This window comes from Vidua macroura, chromosome 17 (genome assembly GCF_024509145.1).
Source record: "Vidua macroura isolate BioBank_ID:100142 chromosome 17, ASM2450914v1, whole genome shotgun sequence".
Lineage (NCBI taxonomy): Eukaryota > Metazoa > Chordata > Aves > Passeriformes > Viduidae > Vidua > Vidua macroura.
Window position 1 is genome coordinate 692,415 of NC_071587.1, and position 18,287 is coordinate 710,701.

An 18,287-nucleotide genomic window follows, 5' to 3' on the forward strand; every position below is an offset into this window, starting at 1 on the left:
CTCCTTGAGGGCCTTGGAGTGGACACAGTCCTCTTGTTCTCTGCCTGCACTCTGCCTCTCTATTCTGCAGGCTTTGCTTCCTCAGCGGGTTCTAGGAGGGCTGCTGGGCATGTCTGAGGAGAGCACGGTGCCTCTGCCACAGCCAGACACCCAGGATGTGTGTGACCCCAGGCTGGAAAAAGCCCCTCTGGCTGGTGGCAGGTGGCACAGCGGGGTCTCAGGAGCACTGCAGTGCCCATCTCTCCATTCTGGGGACAAAGAACTGCTGCCTCATCTCTGAGCACCAGTTTGGTCAGCTTCTGCATTACCAGGGTGGGAGTCAAGCCCAGCACCTGGATCTGGCTTTCCTAGAAAAATTGACGAGGTTTTTATCCTTCTCCCAGCCTTCCATCTGAGCCAAGAAACTGGGGTTCACCTATATTCACCTGTCTTTGAGCTCTCACAGACCTTCTCAAACCCATATGGCCTCCTCCATTCAAGTAGGAATGAAAAAGCTGTCCTAGGAAGGCTAACGCCTCTTCTGGTTCCCATGTCATTCCCAGCCCCTGCTTCCCTGCAGCAGGAGTTGCCCAGTTTGTCTCAGCAGCTCCCAGTGCAGGACAGGCTGTGTGTGCACACAAACTAGCCTGGGGTGTTCATCAATGCAAACCCCAACACCACTGATTACATAACTCAGGCTGTGTTCTCTGTGGGGTTGGTAGGGTTTTGGGGACACTAAGAAACATGGTGGGGGGGTTCCCCATATTTATTTAGCTGGCTTTTCACAGAGGGAGCATTTTTCCCATGGTTTGCAGCATGGTTGGGTGGCAGGGAAGGAGGAACCACCAGGCTTTAGCTGCAGCACAGTAGCACCTAGTGACCAGGTGGGAGAGGTTGAGTGGGAGCTGCCATGAGCAGTGCTGGAACTAACACTCAGAGCAAGTTCTGCAGGGGCAATGCTGGGACACAGCAAGGGGAACACCAGAGGTGCCATCTGCCAACCTGGGCAGGGGGATTGTCCCCAGGATTGTCCTTCCTGCCTCCCCGGGCTTGGCTCAAAGGGGCCAGCCCAGATGGTGAGGCACAGAGGGTGACAGGATCCCCCTGCCCAGGCCAGTGGCTCCTGGCATGGCCACGGAGTGCAGGGGGGTGAGTCCACAATAAACAAAGAAGGGAAGGAAAGACAAAGAGCACTTTCCCACAAAGGGGCTCTGCCCAGCCCTGAGCCCCCAGCAAGGAGCATTTTGGATGTTCTCCTCACCACCTGGCTGATCTCCAGCTCATCCTCTCAGTCCATGTGACACCCAGAGGGATAAGGGGCCCACTCCCACATCTTTCCCTGTCCTGTGGGCACTGCCTCTGCCTTACTCTTTGCCATTTGCCTTTGCTGGACACAGCCTGGGTATCAGGCAGAGCAGTCAAGTGTTTGCAGCATTGGGTTGTGGCCTGGGATGTTTGTCAGGAAGACAAACTCTGATCCCAGGGATCACAGACGCCTCTCTGATCCCTGTGAGGACACATCCCCTTTTCTCTCTGCCCCGCAGGTCTTCATGAGGGACAGCCTTGGAGCCCAGAGGGACATACGGTGCTCAGGATGCTGAATCTGGCCTAGTGCCCAAGCCCAGCAAGCTGAGAGGTATGGGATGGCCCCGGGGTGGCTTTGGGGATGGCCCTGGGGTGGCTTTGGGAGTCCCGAGGGGGCCAGGGGGCACAGCTCCAGCTCTGTGCTTGTGGCCAAAGGGCAGTGGAGCTCCTGCAGGAGCAGGCTGGGGAAGGGAAGCTGGGAGGGTGATTCAATGATAGCCCTCCCTCCATCTCCTGGCGAATCCTGCAACACGCTCCTCGCAAAATAAAGTTATGAAATCTCCTGCCCATTGCTATAGTAACGCCACGCCTCCACCTAACCCACTTTGAGACAAAGGAAGTGTTCCCGAGCTCTGAGCGCATGGAGCTGCGCACGGGCCCAGCCTGGGCTCTGAAGGGATGGCACAGGGAGCTGCTGACTTTTCCCACCTGCTCCTCTTTGCCCCGAGACCCTCAAGCTACAGGAGCTGCTTTGTTTGAGGCACTGAGCAAACTGAGTGCCAACTCCACCCTGCATCTTGAATGCAGGCAGGGCTCTGCCCCACTTCATGTGGACATTCAGGCAATGGGAACATCTGCCCTGGAGCACAGTAAGGTCCTTGCTGAGCTGGTGCTGCAGCAGTGACAGCCACAGCCTTTCAGAGCATCCTGTAACTACTCTGCCACAAACATTAAGGGCAAAGAGACAGAGAATCATGGAATGAGTTGAGTTGGAAAGGATCCACAAGAATCATCAATCCAACTCTGGCCCTGCACAGCCACCCCAACAGTCCCAGCCTGTGCCTGGCAGTGCTGTCCCAACACTCCTGGAGCTCTGGCAGCCTCAGGGCCATGCCCATCCCCTGGGGAGCCTGGGCAGTGCCCAGCACCCTCTGGATGAGGAACCTTTCCCTGATCTCCAGCTTGAGCCTGCCTTGGTCCAGCTCCAGACATTCCCCATCCTGTCACTGGACACACAGAGCAGAGCTCAGCACTTTCCCCCAGTGAAGACTCCAGTGAAGTTTGACCTCAGTCTCCTCCTCTCCAGGCTGAAGTTCCTCCTCCTCAGCGTGGTCTTTGTGCCCTGGGAGGGGCACTGGGGCCATGGTCCCAGGGCTGCTGATGGCTCTGGCAGCACAGAGAGGCAGGAGGACTCAGTTTGGGCAGGGTGGCAATACAGGAGGCCAAGCAGAGTCTCTGCCTTGTCTAGGTCCCAAGTTCTCAGTGCAAGGGTGGACACCTCCATCCCTGGGAGCCAGGACAGAGGCAGCTCAAGGTCAGCCATGTTCAGGGCTTTGCATCCAGGGCTTTGCATCCCACGCTCACTCCATAGGGGTTGTGCAGGCACTCCCTCACCCCCTCCAAGTCCCTTGAACACCACTGGCCAGAACAGGTCAGCTTTGGGCCAGAATGTTCTCATTAGCTGCTCTTCCAGCCAAACTGGAACATGCCCTGTGTGGTCACCAGCCTGTGCCCCAAGTGCTCTGCAAGGCAGCAGAGGCTGCAGGTGGGTTTCAAAGACAACAATCCAGCTCCCTGCCCTGGTCCTTCCATTCCAGCCACTTCATCAGCTGTCTTGCTCCCTTCCTGAAAATTCCCTTTCTTATTTGTCTCATTTGACCTACTTAATGCTTTGCAGTTCCTGATTCAGAGCAAATCCCATCTCATGGAGAACTTTGAGAAACTTCTATTTAGGGATAGACAAATAGGTTGCAGAATTTCTGGGGTTTTGCTCCCTGGAGAGTTGATTATATTACCAGTGACATCTGCATGGAAATAAGTTCTCTGTCTCTCTCAGGAGTTCATCTGCTCCTCCAGCTTAGACAACACCTGAAGTCAAAAATCTTTGTCATATCACAACCTTGGACTTTCACAGCATTTGGTTTTGCTGGTAGATAAAAAAAACAAAACAAAACAAAACAAAACAAAAAAACAAACAAACAAAAAAAATAGGTAGGATTTAAAGTTCTTAAGATAAATTACTCCTGGTCATTTTGGGATGGTGCCAGTCAGATCCCATCTCTCTCATAACCCCAGTGGGCACCAGTGGGCAGAGACACCCCTTGGCCTGAAGAACAAGCAAGAGACCACTGGTGTTCAGCTGTTATGAGGCCTCAGGAGCTGTGTGTAGATCCCACATTCAAAGGGCACCAGCCACGTTTTCCCACATGAGGAAGGATGTGGGGAAATCCTTCTCCAGGGACACAGCTGAGGGATCAGACTGTCGAGCTCAGGCTGGCACTGGGTACGTTTCACCTGGCGATGGCTGCCTGGCAGGGCAGTGAGGATGGGCTGGGTGAGCCCCTGCACACCCTTAGACAATGGACAGATCGGCCCTCTAGAGGACTCCCTGTCCCCTAAGCAAGGATCCCAAAAAGGTGACAGTGACACACTTGGCTTGCTGGAAGCCACTGTCCCCTCCATTGCTGTGCTTGGTTCTCCTGGTGGCACTGTCACAGTGGGTGGCATTAACTCTTCCTCAGGAGCCCCTGCCTTCATCCCAGGACAGGCAGTGCTTTCTGCTGCCCATCCCTGGAGACGGGTTCTGCCCCAGGACAGAGCTGTGGGGGCATCTTGGGAGCAGCGTGGCGGGAGGAGGCTCTGTTGTGTAATGAATTGTTCCGAGCAGCAGCCAGCTATTTTTGTCGGCCATGATCAGATTGTGAACTCTGAATCATCATTAATGCAGGGCTCTGGCAGGCAGCGGCCCCCAGCACCACATCCAGAGGTCCTGCTAATTCAGGGAACGCTGGGCTCCACGTGGGCAGGCAAACGTCACCTGCACCACAGCTCACAGATCCTTTCAGCTTCCTGCAGCAGGAGAGGGGAGGCATTTTCCCCCTGCAGGTGGCAAATCATCTCCTCGGATTCCAGTCCATTGTTATCGTGCTGCTGGTTCCGGGTACAAAAACCGCTTCTGTGTTTGCAGCCAGCCTGGATGGCTGGGACGGGGTTTGCCTGGGGGATGTGGAGCCCTGGAAGGGCTGATGGACAGAGGGCAGGACCAGCTGACCCCAGAGGGTGCCTTCAGCCCTGTCAGTCTGGGGCTTGCTTCCTCCTGGAGGATGTGTGCTCTGGGCAGTCCTGTTTTACAGGCTGCTGCTTCTCCTAATGTGCCACCAGCCTCTCCTGAGCATCACCCAAGTGGCTCCTGACCCTTTCTGGCCAGCCCTTCCTCAGTAGTACATGGAATCAGGGAACCAGAGAATTCTGGAATAGTTTGGGTGGGAAGGGACCTTGAAGACATCCAGTCCCACCTCCCACCAGGAGCAGGGACACCTCCCACTGTCCCAGGCTGCTCCAAGCCCCGTCCAACCTGGCCTTGGGCACTTCCAGGGATCCAGGGGCAGCCACAGATTCTTAGGGCACCCTGTGCTAGGGCCTCAGCACCATTTGGAAACCTCTTCAAGTGCCCTTTTCTGGGCCAAGGCATTGCTCAGCTGTGGCAGCCGTGGCTGCATCAGCAGAGCCAGGTGGCCAGGGAGGGGACAGGGAGTCCTTGCATGGCACGTGTGTGCCAAGGGCAGGGGCAAAGGCAGTAGGGAGGCAGCAAAGAGCTGCCTGTGGAGGGTGAAATGAGCCCCCAGCCCAGCACTCCCTGGTTCTTCAGGAGCCCTGTAACACCCAGGGCACCCCAGTCACAGGTGCACCCCACACAGCCCACACACCTGGGCAGCCACCATGTGCTGTGTCACACACAGCACTGTGTCACACACACCCCACAGCCACATGGAGCTGGATGTAGCCCCATGGAACCAGTGAGGTTGGAAAAGGCCTCCATGGAGTCCAACCATTGACCCAGCACTGCCACCTTCACCACTAAACCATGTCCCCAAGTGCCACATCCACATGCCTGCAGAACACTTCTGGCTACAGTCCCAATGCACACATACAAGAAGCAGAAATCTGGGTGAGTGTGGGGTGCTCTCAGAGCTCCCTGGGATCTGGCAGGCTTGGTGCAAAGGACTGAGCCCTGCCCAGGGCCTCTGCCATGGATTGGGCTGGCAAAGATCCTGGAACAGATGGGAGCACAGAGCAGTGAGGTGAGGCTGTGAGGCTCCTCCTGCTGTCCCCTCCTTGCTGAGAGAGGGCAGGGAGTCTGCCCTGTTCTCCGCCTTCTCTGTGCCCTCAGGATAAGCTGGTCCAAGGTGGATTTGCAACATTTAAGACAATAGAAATAGAGCAGCATCTCCTGAAAGTCATGTCCACTCCAGAAGTTGAAGAGGAGGGGGCATGGTGGGCAGTGGCATTGGTTTGCCCAATTCCCCTATGGTGCAGAGTTCCAGCACAGAAGCTGATCACAGCCAGTGGTCCCTGTGGTCCCTGACATGGCTGGTGACCCATCCCTGGAAGTGTACAAGGCCAGGTTGTTTGGGGCTTGGAGCAACCTTCCAGGTCTTTTGAAAAGTGTCCCTGCCCGTGGCAGGGGATGGGACTGGATGGGCTTTAAGGTCCCTCCACCCCAATCCACTCAGGAATTCTTTTCTGTGGTTCCAAGCCCTGCCTGGTGTCTGGAGCTGCTGGAGGTGCTGCTGAAGGTGGGTTAGGTGCAGCTCACCCAAACCTGCAGGCTGTGAACCAGGCCCAAGAAGCTGCCTCTGGCTGGGGTCTGGTACACACAAAAGTGCAATAAATCAGCTCAGGTCAGGTCAATTCATCCCCTCTGAGCATCAGCAAAGCCACTGGGAAGAGCAAGAGCAGTCCTGAGAAAACAGACTGAGGGGAACAGAGGTAATGGGGTGAAACCAGTCCCTTTCCATGGGCTCAGGGGTCCTGTCCTGGCTCTGGCAGCCCCTGCTGTGACCCTCTGCTGGACAGATCTTCTCCTGCAGTGACCCTGGTGCCCCCTCTGTGGTGCAGGCCTGACCACTCCTGCTGGGGTGTCTGGCTCAGGGCAGGGTGACACAGCAGGGACACTGGGCACCTGTCCCAGGAGACAGCCTTTGTCAGTCTGTGAGCTGCAGGATCATGGATTTGGGAGATTTAGTTTCAAGCTTTTTTCATCCTTCCAAATCTAAAAGATGGTGGGGAAGATCTTGCTGGACTCTTCCCTTCCCTGACTCCATGTCTCAACAAAGTGCCAAGGATTGCAGAGAGTAATTGAAATGTAAGAAAACAGTTTAATCCATCTGAGGGAAACCAGCTGACAGAGGAGGCAGCAAAGACAAAGTGGTGAGCACTAGCACGTGCCCAGCAGCAGGGATGCACCTCACACCTTCCTTGCTGCACACTAGACCTTCGCTGCATGCCATTGATCTACATTTCTTAATTCCATTTCATTTCCCTACTTCCTTTGATTCCTAAGGCAGTTTGAGTTTATCTGGAGCCCAGTGAGCACAAGGCAGTCATGGGCTGCCTTAGGAAGAGATTCCTGCTTCAAATATCACCTGCTCTCAGAAGGCAAAGATATATTTACTATCAATATCCAGAGACAACCTTTTGTGATCAAATCAGGGTGTGGAGTCTCCTCACGGAGCCTGGTTCCTGTGATGGTTCCTGTGAGCCTGGTCCCACAGCATCCCTTGGAGCCTGGATGGCCCTGGGCCCAAGGGAAGGATTTTACTGGGATTCCAGAGCTGGGGGAAGGAGGGGAGGGAGAGTGGCTGTGGCAGACAGAGCTGAGCCTGGGTGGTGTTCAAGGAGGATTTGAGCTTCTGCCTCCTGCAGGGCTTCCTCTCCAAGGTGTGCAGATGGAGCTTGGCCATCCAAAGCCATCTGGAATTCAATTTCCTACACCCCATCCTTCCCTTCTGCCTGGAGGGTTTCCTCTAGGAACATCACCTGGGGCTCTCTGTCACTGCTCTGAGCACTGTGGGTGCCAGCTGGCACATCCTGAACCTCCCTGCTGGCACCTCCCAGCCAGCGCCGCCCCAAATCCACCAGCAGGGGACTCCAGGGGGCTGATGCTGCTGGAGAGCACAGCGGGAATTAGGATCGCACCCACAGGGAAATTAGGATCGCACCTGCAGGGGAATTAGGGTTGCATCCACAGGGGAATTAGGATCACACCCACAGGGACCAGAAGCAGCTGAGCCCCAGTCAAGGCTAAGGCTGCATTTGGTGTCTGGGCACAAAGTTCCGGTTTGGTGTCAACACTTCCCAGCTCAGGCCATGTCCCCATCCCCAAAAGGCCTGGGCACTGTCTGTGTGGGGGAGAGGGGCCAATCTTCGCCCCCAGAGCAGCACAGCCGAACAGGGGCAGGGCACAGTTTGGAGGTGGAGGCAGCTGGAGCAGCTCAGAGGCAGGAGAGGAGGAGCTGCTCCCAGGGGCCGGCTCAGGACCGGACAAGCCCGATGAGGCCCCGGGATGCCTGGGAGCAGTGCTGGGAAGTTGCCATGGGTGCAGGGTGCCGTGGGCAGTGTCCCAGGGCAGGTGGGCTGAGGTCAGCCCAGGCAGGACCCTCGGAGCATGGCTCAGGGGAGGGGGACTAGGGTCTCCCTTGGAGCAGGATGGGAAGCCCAGGCTGTGCTCACTGCAGCTTTAGAAGGCCCAGCTTAGCTTTGCCAACCCACTGGGAGTGACAGAGTTCAATGGAGACTGCAAAGCCCATCAAGGTATGGAATAAATTCTGCTTCAGTTTGTTTTGTTTTGTTTTGTTTTGTTTTTGTTTGATTGGGGTTTTTTTTTGTTGTTGTTTTTGTTGGCTTTTTTATTGGGTTTTTGTTTGTTTGTTTGTTTGGGGTTTGTTTTGTTTTGTTTTGTTTTGTGGGTTTTTTGTTTTGGTTTGGTTTTTTTGGGAGGTTTTTTGGGGTTTGTTTTTTTTTTGTGCTTCCAAACAATTATGTAAAGCTCTGGCTGCTTTTCATTGTAATACATTTTTCCCTGAGTGAGGAAGACAAGCCTGTCGATTCCTGCCACCCTGCAGTGGTCACTGACTCCACTCCCACACCACTTTGGCCACACTGCACGTGGGGGACAAGTTCCTCGAGGAGACTGGAGACCAGTTCATGGCTAAAAGGGAGAAGCCAGGAGCACAGACTGCCAACCCTGCTCCCCACAGGGACATACCATCTGTATGTGTTAAAAATCACTCTCTCTGTTTTGAGTAACACTCAAACTAAACCAAAAAGGAGCTAAGAAACTAAACTAAAAGGTAACAGGAAATAAGAGTTCATCTATACACTCTGTGATTTTAAGTAGGTTTTGAGTATGGAAAATCAACTTATTGATTGACAGCTCAACTCATATAAATGTTCATTGATTTTTCTTTTAAGCAAACCCAAAAGGTTTGTCATTTTTCCGTGTATAACACAGTAAAGATGAGGATCCCTCTGAACTGAGCAGGATGAGGCAAGACCATGGGGAGATGCTCAGTGAGGATCCCTCAGGGGATCCCCCTGTCCCAGCTGCCTTTCCACCACGCACAGGGATCCCGTACCTGCTGAAAGGAAGGGACCAAGCCCAGCCCCTCACTGTGGCAGAGGGCACAGAGGGGCTGGGTGGGAGGGTGGCACAGGTGACACAGCTCCCCAGGAGTGGTGCAGCCCAGCAGGAATCATCATCTGAGCTGTCAACAGCTTCTCAGGTCAGGCTCTGAGTGCTCAGAAACACCTCAGCTCTTACAGAGCTACTGACACACTGTGCTTCGGGGCAGAACCTGCCAGGAAGGCAGCAACTGGCTGGAGAGGAGCTCTTTGCCATCATGTCACATTAGCACAGCTGTGGGAGCTGTGCCAGCCTCGGGATCCGTCACCTCAGTAACACCAGGCACCCTGCAAAGCTGGGGTGCTCAGCTCCAGACTGCTGGGCTCAGCAGGACCTGCTGGGCTTTGACAGCAGGCTTTCCTCCAGCTCCCCGAGCAGATGGGACAGAGCAGGGACCTGCTAGCAGTGCCTCTGTCGTGCTGTTCAATACCCACATGCAGCATCAGAACAGCAGCAGCAGTGTTGTTGAGCAGCCTGTGGCTGGGCACTGAGGCACATGAGCACTGCAGCTGCAGTGGGAATGTGAATCCTGCCCCTCCTCTGCTGGGCCTGCTCTCTCCAGCCTCTGGTGTCACACCCCTTCTCCTCCCCTCCTGCCTCTTCCATCCTGCTTCTCTCCTTTGTCCCTTAACTGTGGTGGCATTTGCTTTCAGAGGGGAACACAGATGTGCCCCCAGGGAGGAGTGGGCTGCCAGAGGGGCTCCCAGTGGACTCTCAGCATCCTATCTCTTCCTCCAGCTGCAGGGAGGTCTGCGAGGGCTCTGCCACACCGTCCCTGAGCCATGGTCTAGGAAGCACTGGGACCATGAAGGGCTTAGGAGACAACAGGAGCCGCCATCTCTCCGAAAACCTGGACTCCCCTCAAGACTCTCTTTATGCCCCCCAGGACAGGAACCCTTATCTCCTCAGCCCCACCGACTCCTTCACCATGGATCCCCGATTCCCAGCCCAGAACACCGTCCACAGCGACTGTCTCCTTCCGCTCAACAACCAGATCTCCAACAGCAGCACTTTCCCCCGCATCCATTACAACTCCCATTTCGAGGTCCCAGATGACAACCCCTTTCCGAGCCATGCCCAAGCCACAAAGATCAACCGCCTGCCTGCCAACCTCCTCGACCAGTTTGAGAAGCAGCTGCCCATCCACAGGGACGGCTTCAGCACCCTGCAGTTCCAGCGGAGCGACGCGAAGCACCGGAGTGAGAGCCCCGGGCGCATCCGGCACCTGGTGCACTCCGTGCAGAAGCTCTTTGCTAAGTCCCAGTCTCTGGAGGGCCCCACCAAGGGCAACGTCAATGGGAAGAAGGGGGCAGATGATGCCAAGCAAAACCGGAGAAGCAAGAGCAAGGACCGGGCGAAGACCTCCGAGCCCAAGCGCAGGACCAGGTCCAACATCTCCGGCTGGTGGAGCTCCGATGACAACCTGGACAGTGACACCTGCAGCTACCGCAACCCCATGGGGCTGATGACACTGGGCCGGCAGCCCGACCACAGCCAGCCAAAGTACTTCATGCACGCCTACAACACCATCAGCGAGCACATGCTGAAATCCTCCAAGAGCAATAACGACCTCAAGGTCACCCCCTGCACCAATATCCCCATCAACAACGATTCCAACTACATCAAGCGGGGCTCCTGGTCCACGCTGACGCTCAGCCATGCCCGGGAGGTGTGCCAAAAGGCCTCTGCCACCATCGACAAAGCCTTGCTCAAATCCAAGTCTTGCCACCAGGACCTGGCCTACCACTACCTGCAGGTGGGTGCCGCAGGGGAATACGGGATGCTCTGTGCAGGGAGAGTACAGGAGTTCAGGGACATCCTCTTGGTGGGCACCCGTGTGACCTTATCAAACATCTTCCGATGGTTCAGCTGCCAGCTCACGTCACACTGCCAGGAGAGGCCTGGGGAGGGCCCTGGGAACAGGCCCCTATTCCTCCTGTGGGGACACAGGTGCTGATGTGGTCCATCTCCCACAGCTGCAGCACAGTCCCAGCACCCCCAGTCCCTGTGGAGGGGACATGCCACTCCACCTCCTCCACTGGGTGTGACCCCATTTCCTGCAGGCCTCCCACATGTCCCCACTGCCTGCCCAGGCCCTGCGGATGCTGGGGGACACTCCTGGGCAGGTGGGGATGTAGCTGCGCCATGTGGCTGTTTCCCCTGAGTGCCCATACAGCCGGGAATGCTGAGGGGCTGTGAATGCTGTCCACATCTCACTGGACACAGCTCCCCAGGCCCCCACGGAGACCCCTGTGCCGTGGGCTGAAGGTCAGCAGCACTAACTAATGCTCCCCCCTTGTCTCCACGCATCGCAAGGATGTGCCAGCGTGCCCGGTCAGCCCCGCTCTGCCCAGCTTCCCCGGAGCACTGGTAGGACCCGCAACCACCTCGCTGCTCACCTGTGGGGCAGGGCTGGGGCAGCAGGGCAGTGCCAGCCCCGCTTGCATGGCTGCATGGCTGATGCTGGTTTGGAACCCTGGCACCCACAGCTCCCAGTCTGTGGCAGGCTCCAAAACAGCGCTGGAGCGGCATGAACCTGGTTGTGCCCTAGAGAGAGGAATGAAGACAAATAAGCCAGGCCTGGATGGGGGAAGAGGGGACCAGTCTGTGCATGTAAATCTCTAGCATCCTTTTAATGCAGAGGTGCCAGGGGCTTCCCTGGATGTGCCCAGCAGAGTTAGAGACTTTAAAAACTGATGAATTATTGAAGCAATACCTCACTGGCCACGGCTGCAAATCAAATTTCCAAGGGACCAAACTGACTTCATCAGGAACACCAGCAGGGAAAATGATCTTGGCCTTTTTCTTTACCCCTGCTCCTTCCCGTTAAGCATTTGAGGTTAAAGAGCTACAGCCAAGCTCTCCAAGGGCCCTGTTCCGTCAGGCTGCAGCACCGAGCCCAGCAGGCAGCCCCGACAGCCCCTGGGCTCTCGGGGGCAAGGCTGGCCTGCTCCTTCCCCCTATGTAATGAGCCTCCGTTTCTCGACAGCCTGACGCAGGGCTGTGGGCACAGCTGGGTGGCACGGGCCTGGCCAGCAGCTGGGCAGCCCCACCGCTCGGCTGGGAGGACACGGCTGCCCTGCGGAGCTGGGACCAGCCCCTCAGCCCCGGGCCGACCGACGCAGGCAGCGCCCAGGTAGGGATCTTGTTTTGAGGTGGAGCTTTTGCCCAGTTCCCTCCTGCTCTGATCCTCCTGGGACCACTGGCCAGGGGCTCAGCCTGCACCACCGGACTTGGAGCGGGCAAGGAGCAGCCAACAGCCATGACTGGCATGGCAGGAGGGGCACAGGGGGACACCGGGGTGTGACCAACATTCCCAGTGCCTGGGGCAAGCCTCGTGCTCGGTTCACTACCAGAACCAAGACCCCAGGCACCCAGTCCCAAAAACATGATGCCTGGTGCCCCCACAAGCTGACAGGTCACAGGTGCTTGAGCTCACCTTGTCCCCAGGTGTCCAATGTCAGCCTCAAAGATCAGGACACAGGGCTCAGGCAGCTCACAGGAGGACGGGGTCATTGTATCCCAGCCCCTCCTTAGCACAGGAGAGGCGATGGAGAAGTCACCTCTGGAGCCTATGTGTGGGGAATGTCCTTTTGCAAGGCCACATGTCCCCTTGTCACACCTGGGAACAGAGCAAGCCCACTCCCTCTGTGTGCCAGGGGGAGGAACAGCAAGGATTTGCTTTCCCAGCGCCTGAGGGACATGGGAGCCCTGCCCTGCTGCAGAGGGGGCTGCTGCCAGGCAGAAATGCCCAGTGGGTGCCAGAGGTGCAGGGACATGAGGGAGGGCGGAAGTGGGATGGGGACAAACAGGACACCCCAGCTTCCAAGGCCATTCACCTCTCCTGCCCCATTTGAAAGGTCTGAGTATGTTGGGGATTCATCAGCAACTGCTGGGGGTCCATGCGATGTTTCCAGGCCCTGGAAACATCCATACCCACATGTTGGAGATGGTGATCACCTAGCTCCAGGTCCAGCCCTGTCCCATCAGGGTAGGGGTCTCTTGGATCAGTCCCTAGGATGACACAGCTCCATCCTTAGAGCACAGTCTCCAAGGAGGGAGGCTGTGCTCCCCATCCCCTGTCCCCATGGGCCCCATATGCAGCTGAGAGCACAAGGAAAGAGACTGAGAAGCTCCTTGGAGTGGGAGATGCCCCAAGCAGGAGAGAGCAGGAGTTGTGGATCCGCAGACAGCACTGAAGGGACGGGCAGTGTGGTGGCTCAGAGGGGATAGTCACCATTAACCTGATGCATCATCCAAACCTCCCCAAGCCTCCACCAAGACCATGCCAGAGCTTCCTTAACCCCCAAGGAGCCCTGAAAATAATTCATCATCCAGAGTGGGTGGCCTGTTCAGTGCCAGCCACTCCACAATGCTGAGTGCCTCACACCAGCCCCACCGAGCTGCAATGGAGCAGGAACACAGATCAGGTCCTTCCCAGAGGGTGCCCTGCCAGAGGGACAGCCCAGCTCCAGCTTGCTTTCTCGAGGGCATGGCTGGGCCCGTGGCTGAGCCTGTGGGACAGCACAAGGGACACAGTTGCCGAGGGAGCAGCGCTGTGCCCGCAGCAGCGCAGCCTGTGCATGGCCCGTGCAGCCCTGCAGGGCTCAGCAGGGCATTCCTGTGCTGCATGTCTGTGTGTGGGGGGCTGGGCTGCATGGCAGAGCTGGCATTTGTGTGATGGAAACCCTGTTTGCTCCTCGAGTCTCTTCCCCCTGACCTGCCCCAAGTGGAGGGAGCGCTGCAGCTCCTGCCAGAGCCCAGCAGTGGAACTCCCCCCTTCCCCCCCTCCCTGTTCTATTAGATCTCCAGGGACTGGGGGATGCCCCCAGGGAAACCTCCCCCGTGGCCCCTTCCTTTTTCCCTCCATGCTTGGCTCATGGCAGGAGAGCAGCAGAGCCAGACGGTGCTGCTGGTTGGTGACTGTGCAGCACCTGGTGACAGCGCAGTGTGGTGGCAGCATGTAGTGACAGTGCAATGTGGTGGCAGCAGTGGAGCCCAGCTCCAGGGGTGGACATGTGCCTGGATCCTACATCGCTGCACCACATGGCACCACATGGCCCTCGACTGGGCACAAGGAAGGACCCACATCCTGCAGCCCCCAAGTCCCCATGAAGTCTCCAGACCTGGGCATTCTCTTACTCCCGCTCCTTCCATGGCATCCAAAGCACAATGAGCAGAGCCAAAGCTGCACTTCGGAGAGCAGCAGGAAGGGCAGCAGAGCCCCACCACCTGTGAGGAGCTGCTCTGTGCCTGGCAGGGGTGCACTGATGCCCATTTGGGCATGACACACAGTCTGTGCTCAGAGCCCCGGGTGTCACCTGCCAGGAGCTCTGCTGCCCAGGAGGGGCTGCACTGGCCACTGTCAGGTCTGTCCTTGATCACAGAAGCTGCTCTGGGCTCATCACCCCTGCCGCAGACCTGCGGACTGTGGAACAGGCTCTTCACATCCTCCTGCAGAGAAGGCAGAGAAGCACCCCAGAGGACCCCGAACAGCACCCAAAGGATCTGCACTGCTTTTGCAGGGCCCTGAGGGCACCTGCTTGTCTTTGCAGATGTGACACTTAGGAAACATTTGTCCTGCTCTCTGTCCCACGGGAGTGAGAGCTGTGGCAATCCCAGTGGACCCTGCACAGGCAGAGGTGGGACACACTCTGAAGTGGGGCAGTGGATTCAGGGGTGTCCTCCCAAGCACCTTCCTTCCCTTGACTGCGGAGCTGGAATGCAGAGCACCTTGAGAGCAGCTCTGTGTCCTGCTGCCTTGCCAAGGCACAAAGCAGAGGAGAAGCAGGGAAAGCAGGATTAAGGCAGCTTGGTGAGAGCCAGGTGTTGTCGTGACACCCCAGAGAGGCTCTTTCTGGGAGAGGGACAGGTCCCAGTGCGGCAGGTGGTGCTAGGGCTGCACCAGCAGAGAGACACACCCTGGAACTGTCTTTGTTCCTCTGTGCCCAATGAGCCCGAGGCCAGGGGGCAAATGCAGCAGCCATGGCAGAACTGAGCAGCCCCCAGCCCGTGCCCTCGAGCAGTGGCAGCAGAGCAGCTGCAGGATCCTGAGGTCTGAAAGTCCCCACTGTCCTGGGCTGGGCTCAGCACGCCTCACTGCCCCACACCATCCAGCACTGGTCCTGCACAGGGATAGCCAGGCAGTCCCTGTCCTGCAGTCCCTGTCCTGCATGGCACATTTGGCTGCTGACTGGCCCTGCCCTCCTCAGCCAGGGGCTGCAGCCAGCCCTTCCTGCCCCTCACTGAAATGAACAGAACTAATGCCTTTATTAATGTTCAGCTCTTTATTGAAAAGATCAGCCGGGCAGGGGACCTGACATGGAGTTCACCCCCACTGTTGTAGTTTTCCGAGGGAGCAGAAAAGGAAGGAGGCTTGCAGAGTCTGTTGCTGAAGTCCAGAGCAACAGCTGTTCTCTCTCCTTTCCTTGTGGCAGCCCCCAGAAGTTCTGGCTCTCTGGCTCCGCATCCCAAAGCCTAGCCTAGTCTAGTCTTTTTTAGGTGATGGTGATGGGCAAAAGTCGATTAGGGGATATGTTTCCCTCTTCTTAAGCTAGGGCATTTGTCTAGCCCCCCTCTTCTGGGTTTAATTCTTATTTAGGGGTGTCTTTATTCCCCAAAAACACTCCCATGATCCCAAGGTTTTTTTAATTTACATTTTAGTCCCAGAATGTCGGCATGGGTGGGAGAGGCAGGTTATCTCCAGGTAGTTTAGAGAAAACAAACAGAGCAATTAGCTAATTAACATTTCAATATCAGTACTCATCTAGAACCAGCAGCCGTTCCAGTGTTGCCATGGGAACTAGGAAGGCCCTGCCCGCGTTCCCAGGAACACCTGGGAACTTTGCTCATTACACTCACCAGCCCTTCCTGCCCCTCACCAGCCCTGCCTGTCCCTCACCAGCCCTGCCTGCCCACTCCAGCCCTATGCTGGTCGAGACCCCACAGGCAGGAGATGCAGCTCAGCCTGACGAGAAGGCAGGCAGCAAAATGCAGTTTGCAGTCAGAGCTGACACCAAGGTGATCGATATAAAAGTGATTCTCAGGGTCCTTTTCTCCTTTAGAAAGGGTGAGAGCCAGGCATCCCAGTGACCTATGGGATCCTCCCAGTGGCAGGACTGAGCTGGAGCCAGCAGGGTCCCTCCTGGTCCCAAGGCCACCAGTACAGACAGAGGCAGCACTCCCACCCAGCAGGGAAAGGGTTCTCAGATCTTGCATTTATCAGGACCTGGCAGATGACAGCCACAGCCCCTGAGCTGGACAGTGCTGTGAGCTTGGCCTGGGAGCCATGGCCAAGCATAAAGATGGCAGGAGCAGAGTGGAAAGAGCTGGGAGAATCCACACCAGCAGCAATGGGTCCAGGGAGGCCTGGCCAGTGTATGTACCTCACATGGGAGACTCGTTCCACTTGGGTCCCAGCTGGATCTCACACACCTGGATCAGCCCTGGCTCTGTTCACACCCCCAGGAATGTGGGTGTTGGGTTGTGGGTGCACTCCTGTCACCAAAGCAGCCCCAGGGGTGCTTTGAGGTGTGTTCCACAGAGTGGGCACACAGAGCAGGCTGGTGGGACATGGGCTGAGTCCCTGCTCCTTTGGGAAGGAGCAAGTCCTTGGCTGTGGGCCATGGATTGAGCCTGCACCTGGACACAGCCTGCAGCCTGCAGATCTGAGCCTCACCTGGAGGTGCTCCAACAACATCAGACACAGCCTCAGACTGGCTCTGGCTCCCACGGAAGCCCTGCTGGGAGCAGGGATGGGAACAGGCACCACAGGGCTGGCTCCTCACAGCTGCAGCACAGCCCTGCATCCCCAGAGCACTGTGTGAGCTATGGCTGCTCAGCCCCACGGCTCCCTGGGCAGCAGGGCAGGTCCAGCATCCAGCAGAGCCAAGGTGGAATCTCGTGTCAGCACAAGCTGTGCTCAGCACAAGAGCTGCCACTGCTCCCCATGACATCCCAGCTGCTGCCCCAGTCTGGGTGGCCCTGGGCTGCCCTGGCGTGGCATGGACATTGCTGCATCATCACATCTGACTTGGCTGCTCCTTGGCCATGTCCTCAAGGACAGGACAAAAGCCAGCAGCAATCCTAGTGAGCCACAAAGCCAAGGCTTGTTCCTGGAAACCTGGACTTCCTTTTCTCCTGACTTGTTCCACACCACATGTGGCTCATCCTGGTCAGTCCTGGGCACCTTGGCTCTTCCTCTGGTCCCCCCCACAAACCCTTCACAGGATGGCCAGGCAGGGTGGTGGCTACTGTGGCTGCTCAGTGCTTCAGGGCTCCCATGGGACCATCAGCTCACTCCTGTCTAGTGAGGGAACAAGAGACTGTGTCTGCCTTAAATTAATTGTGCACTTGTCTTCTTGGTGGAGTTAGAAGTGCTTTTCCTGCCCAAGGTGCTTCTCATCTCTTTGCAGAGGGGCCAGCACAAGGTCTGTGTGCCCAAGCTGCTCTAGAGGGCCTGACTTGGTTTCAGAAAGTAATTTCAGCCACTCAGAGTCACATTTAACTCAAAACCTTAAAGAGCCCATGAAGGTCCGGGCTCTGAGCCCCAAGCCCTGCTCTACAGCAGCACTTTTATGTTCAGTGATGTGGTCAGTGCAGTGAACACCCAGGTCCAGCCCTGCCCCAGTGCCCCACACAGGCCCAGTGAGACCATCCCCTTCTCCCCCCGTTACTCCTGGCATCATGCAGCTTGTCCTGGCTGTGTGAGCATGTCTGGGATGGAGGTGTTCAGCAGCAGGGAATGGCGGTGATGTGCTAAAAGAGAGGCCACCAAAGCAAGGGCTGCCTGGCATGAACTGGTAAGGGAGGGTGGTAAAGGAATTGTGTTGCTTATTCCCTACTACACTACAGCAGAAGTACAACAATCTCCCCAGTTCCCCACGATCCTGCTGGTCCCAGGATCGTGGGCATGTGCCCTCCCTCACATCTGCTCATGCTCCCATTCCTCCTGCAGGTGCCTCACGGGGAGTGGAACAACACGCTGTCCCGGGACAAGGACAGCGAGATCCCGTGCCGGCGCATGCGGAGTGGGAGTTACATCAAAGCCATGGGGGATGATGATAGCGAGGACTCAGAAACCAGCCCCAAACCATCCCCGAAAACTGCAGCTCGGAGGCAGAGTTACCTCAAGGCCACCCAACAGTCCCTGAGTGAGCAGAGCACCACACAAAGGTAACGCTGGAGCTCCTCTGGGAGCTCTGCACAGGTCCTCAGGGCCACCCCTGGAGCAGTCCTTGGGTTGCAGCACCCCACAGAGTGTGGCATCAGAGCCCAGCAGGGCTCCTGCACCCCAGATCTAACAGAGAGATGAGGAGAC

General features: G+C 56.9%; 1 protein-coding gene across 6 annotated transcripts in view; it reads left to right on the forward strand.

Moving 5' to 3' along the window:
- Positions 1 to 18,287, forward strand: part of DLGAP4 (DLG associated protein 4) — a 157,252-nt gene that overhangs the window by 71,271 nt on the left and 67,694 nt on the right. For 4 of the 6 annotated variants that reach the window (XM_053992756.1, XM_053992759.1, XM_053992757.1 and 1 more), the window contains exons 3-6: positions 1,524 to 1,615; positions 9,707 to 10,724; positions 11,285 to 11,338; positions 17,925 to 18,142. In XM_053992756.1, coding sequence (XP_053848731.1) covers positions 9,774 to 10,724; positions 11,285 to 11,338; positions 17,925 to 18,142 — 1,223 coding nt within the window. In that variant the 5' untranslated portion in view covers positions 1,524 to 1,615; positions 9,707 to 9,773. The remainder of the gene's footprint in view (positions 1 to 1,523; positions 1,616 to 9,706; positions 10,725 to 11,284; positions 11,339 to 17,924; positions 18,143 to 18,287) is intronic. The other 2 variants (XM_053992758.1, XM_053992762.1) reach the window with 1 other exon arrangement.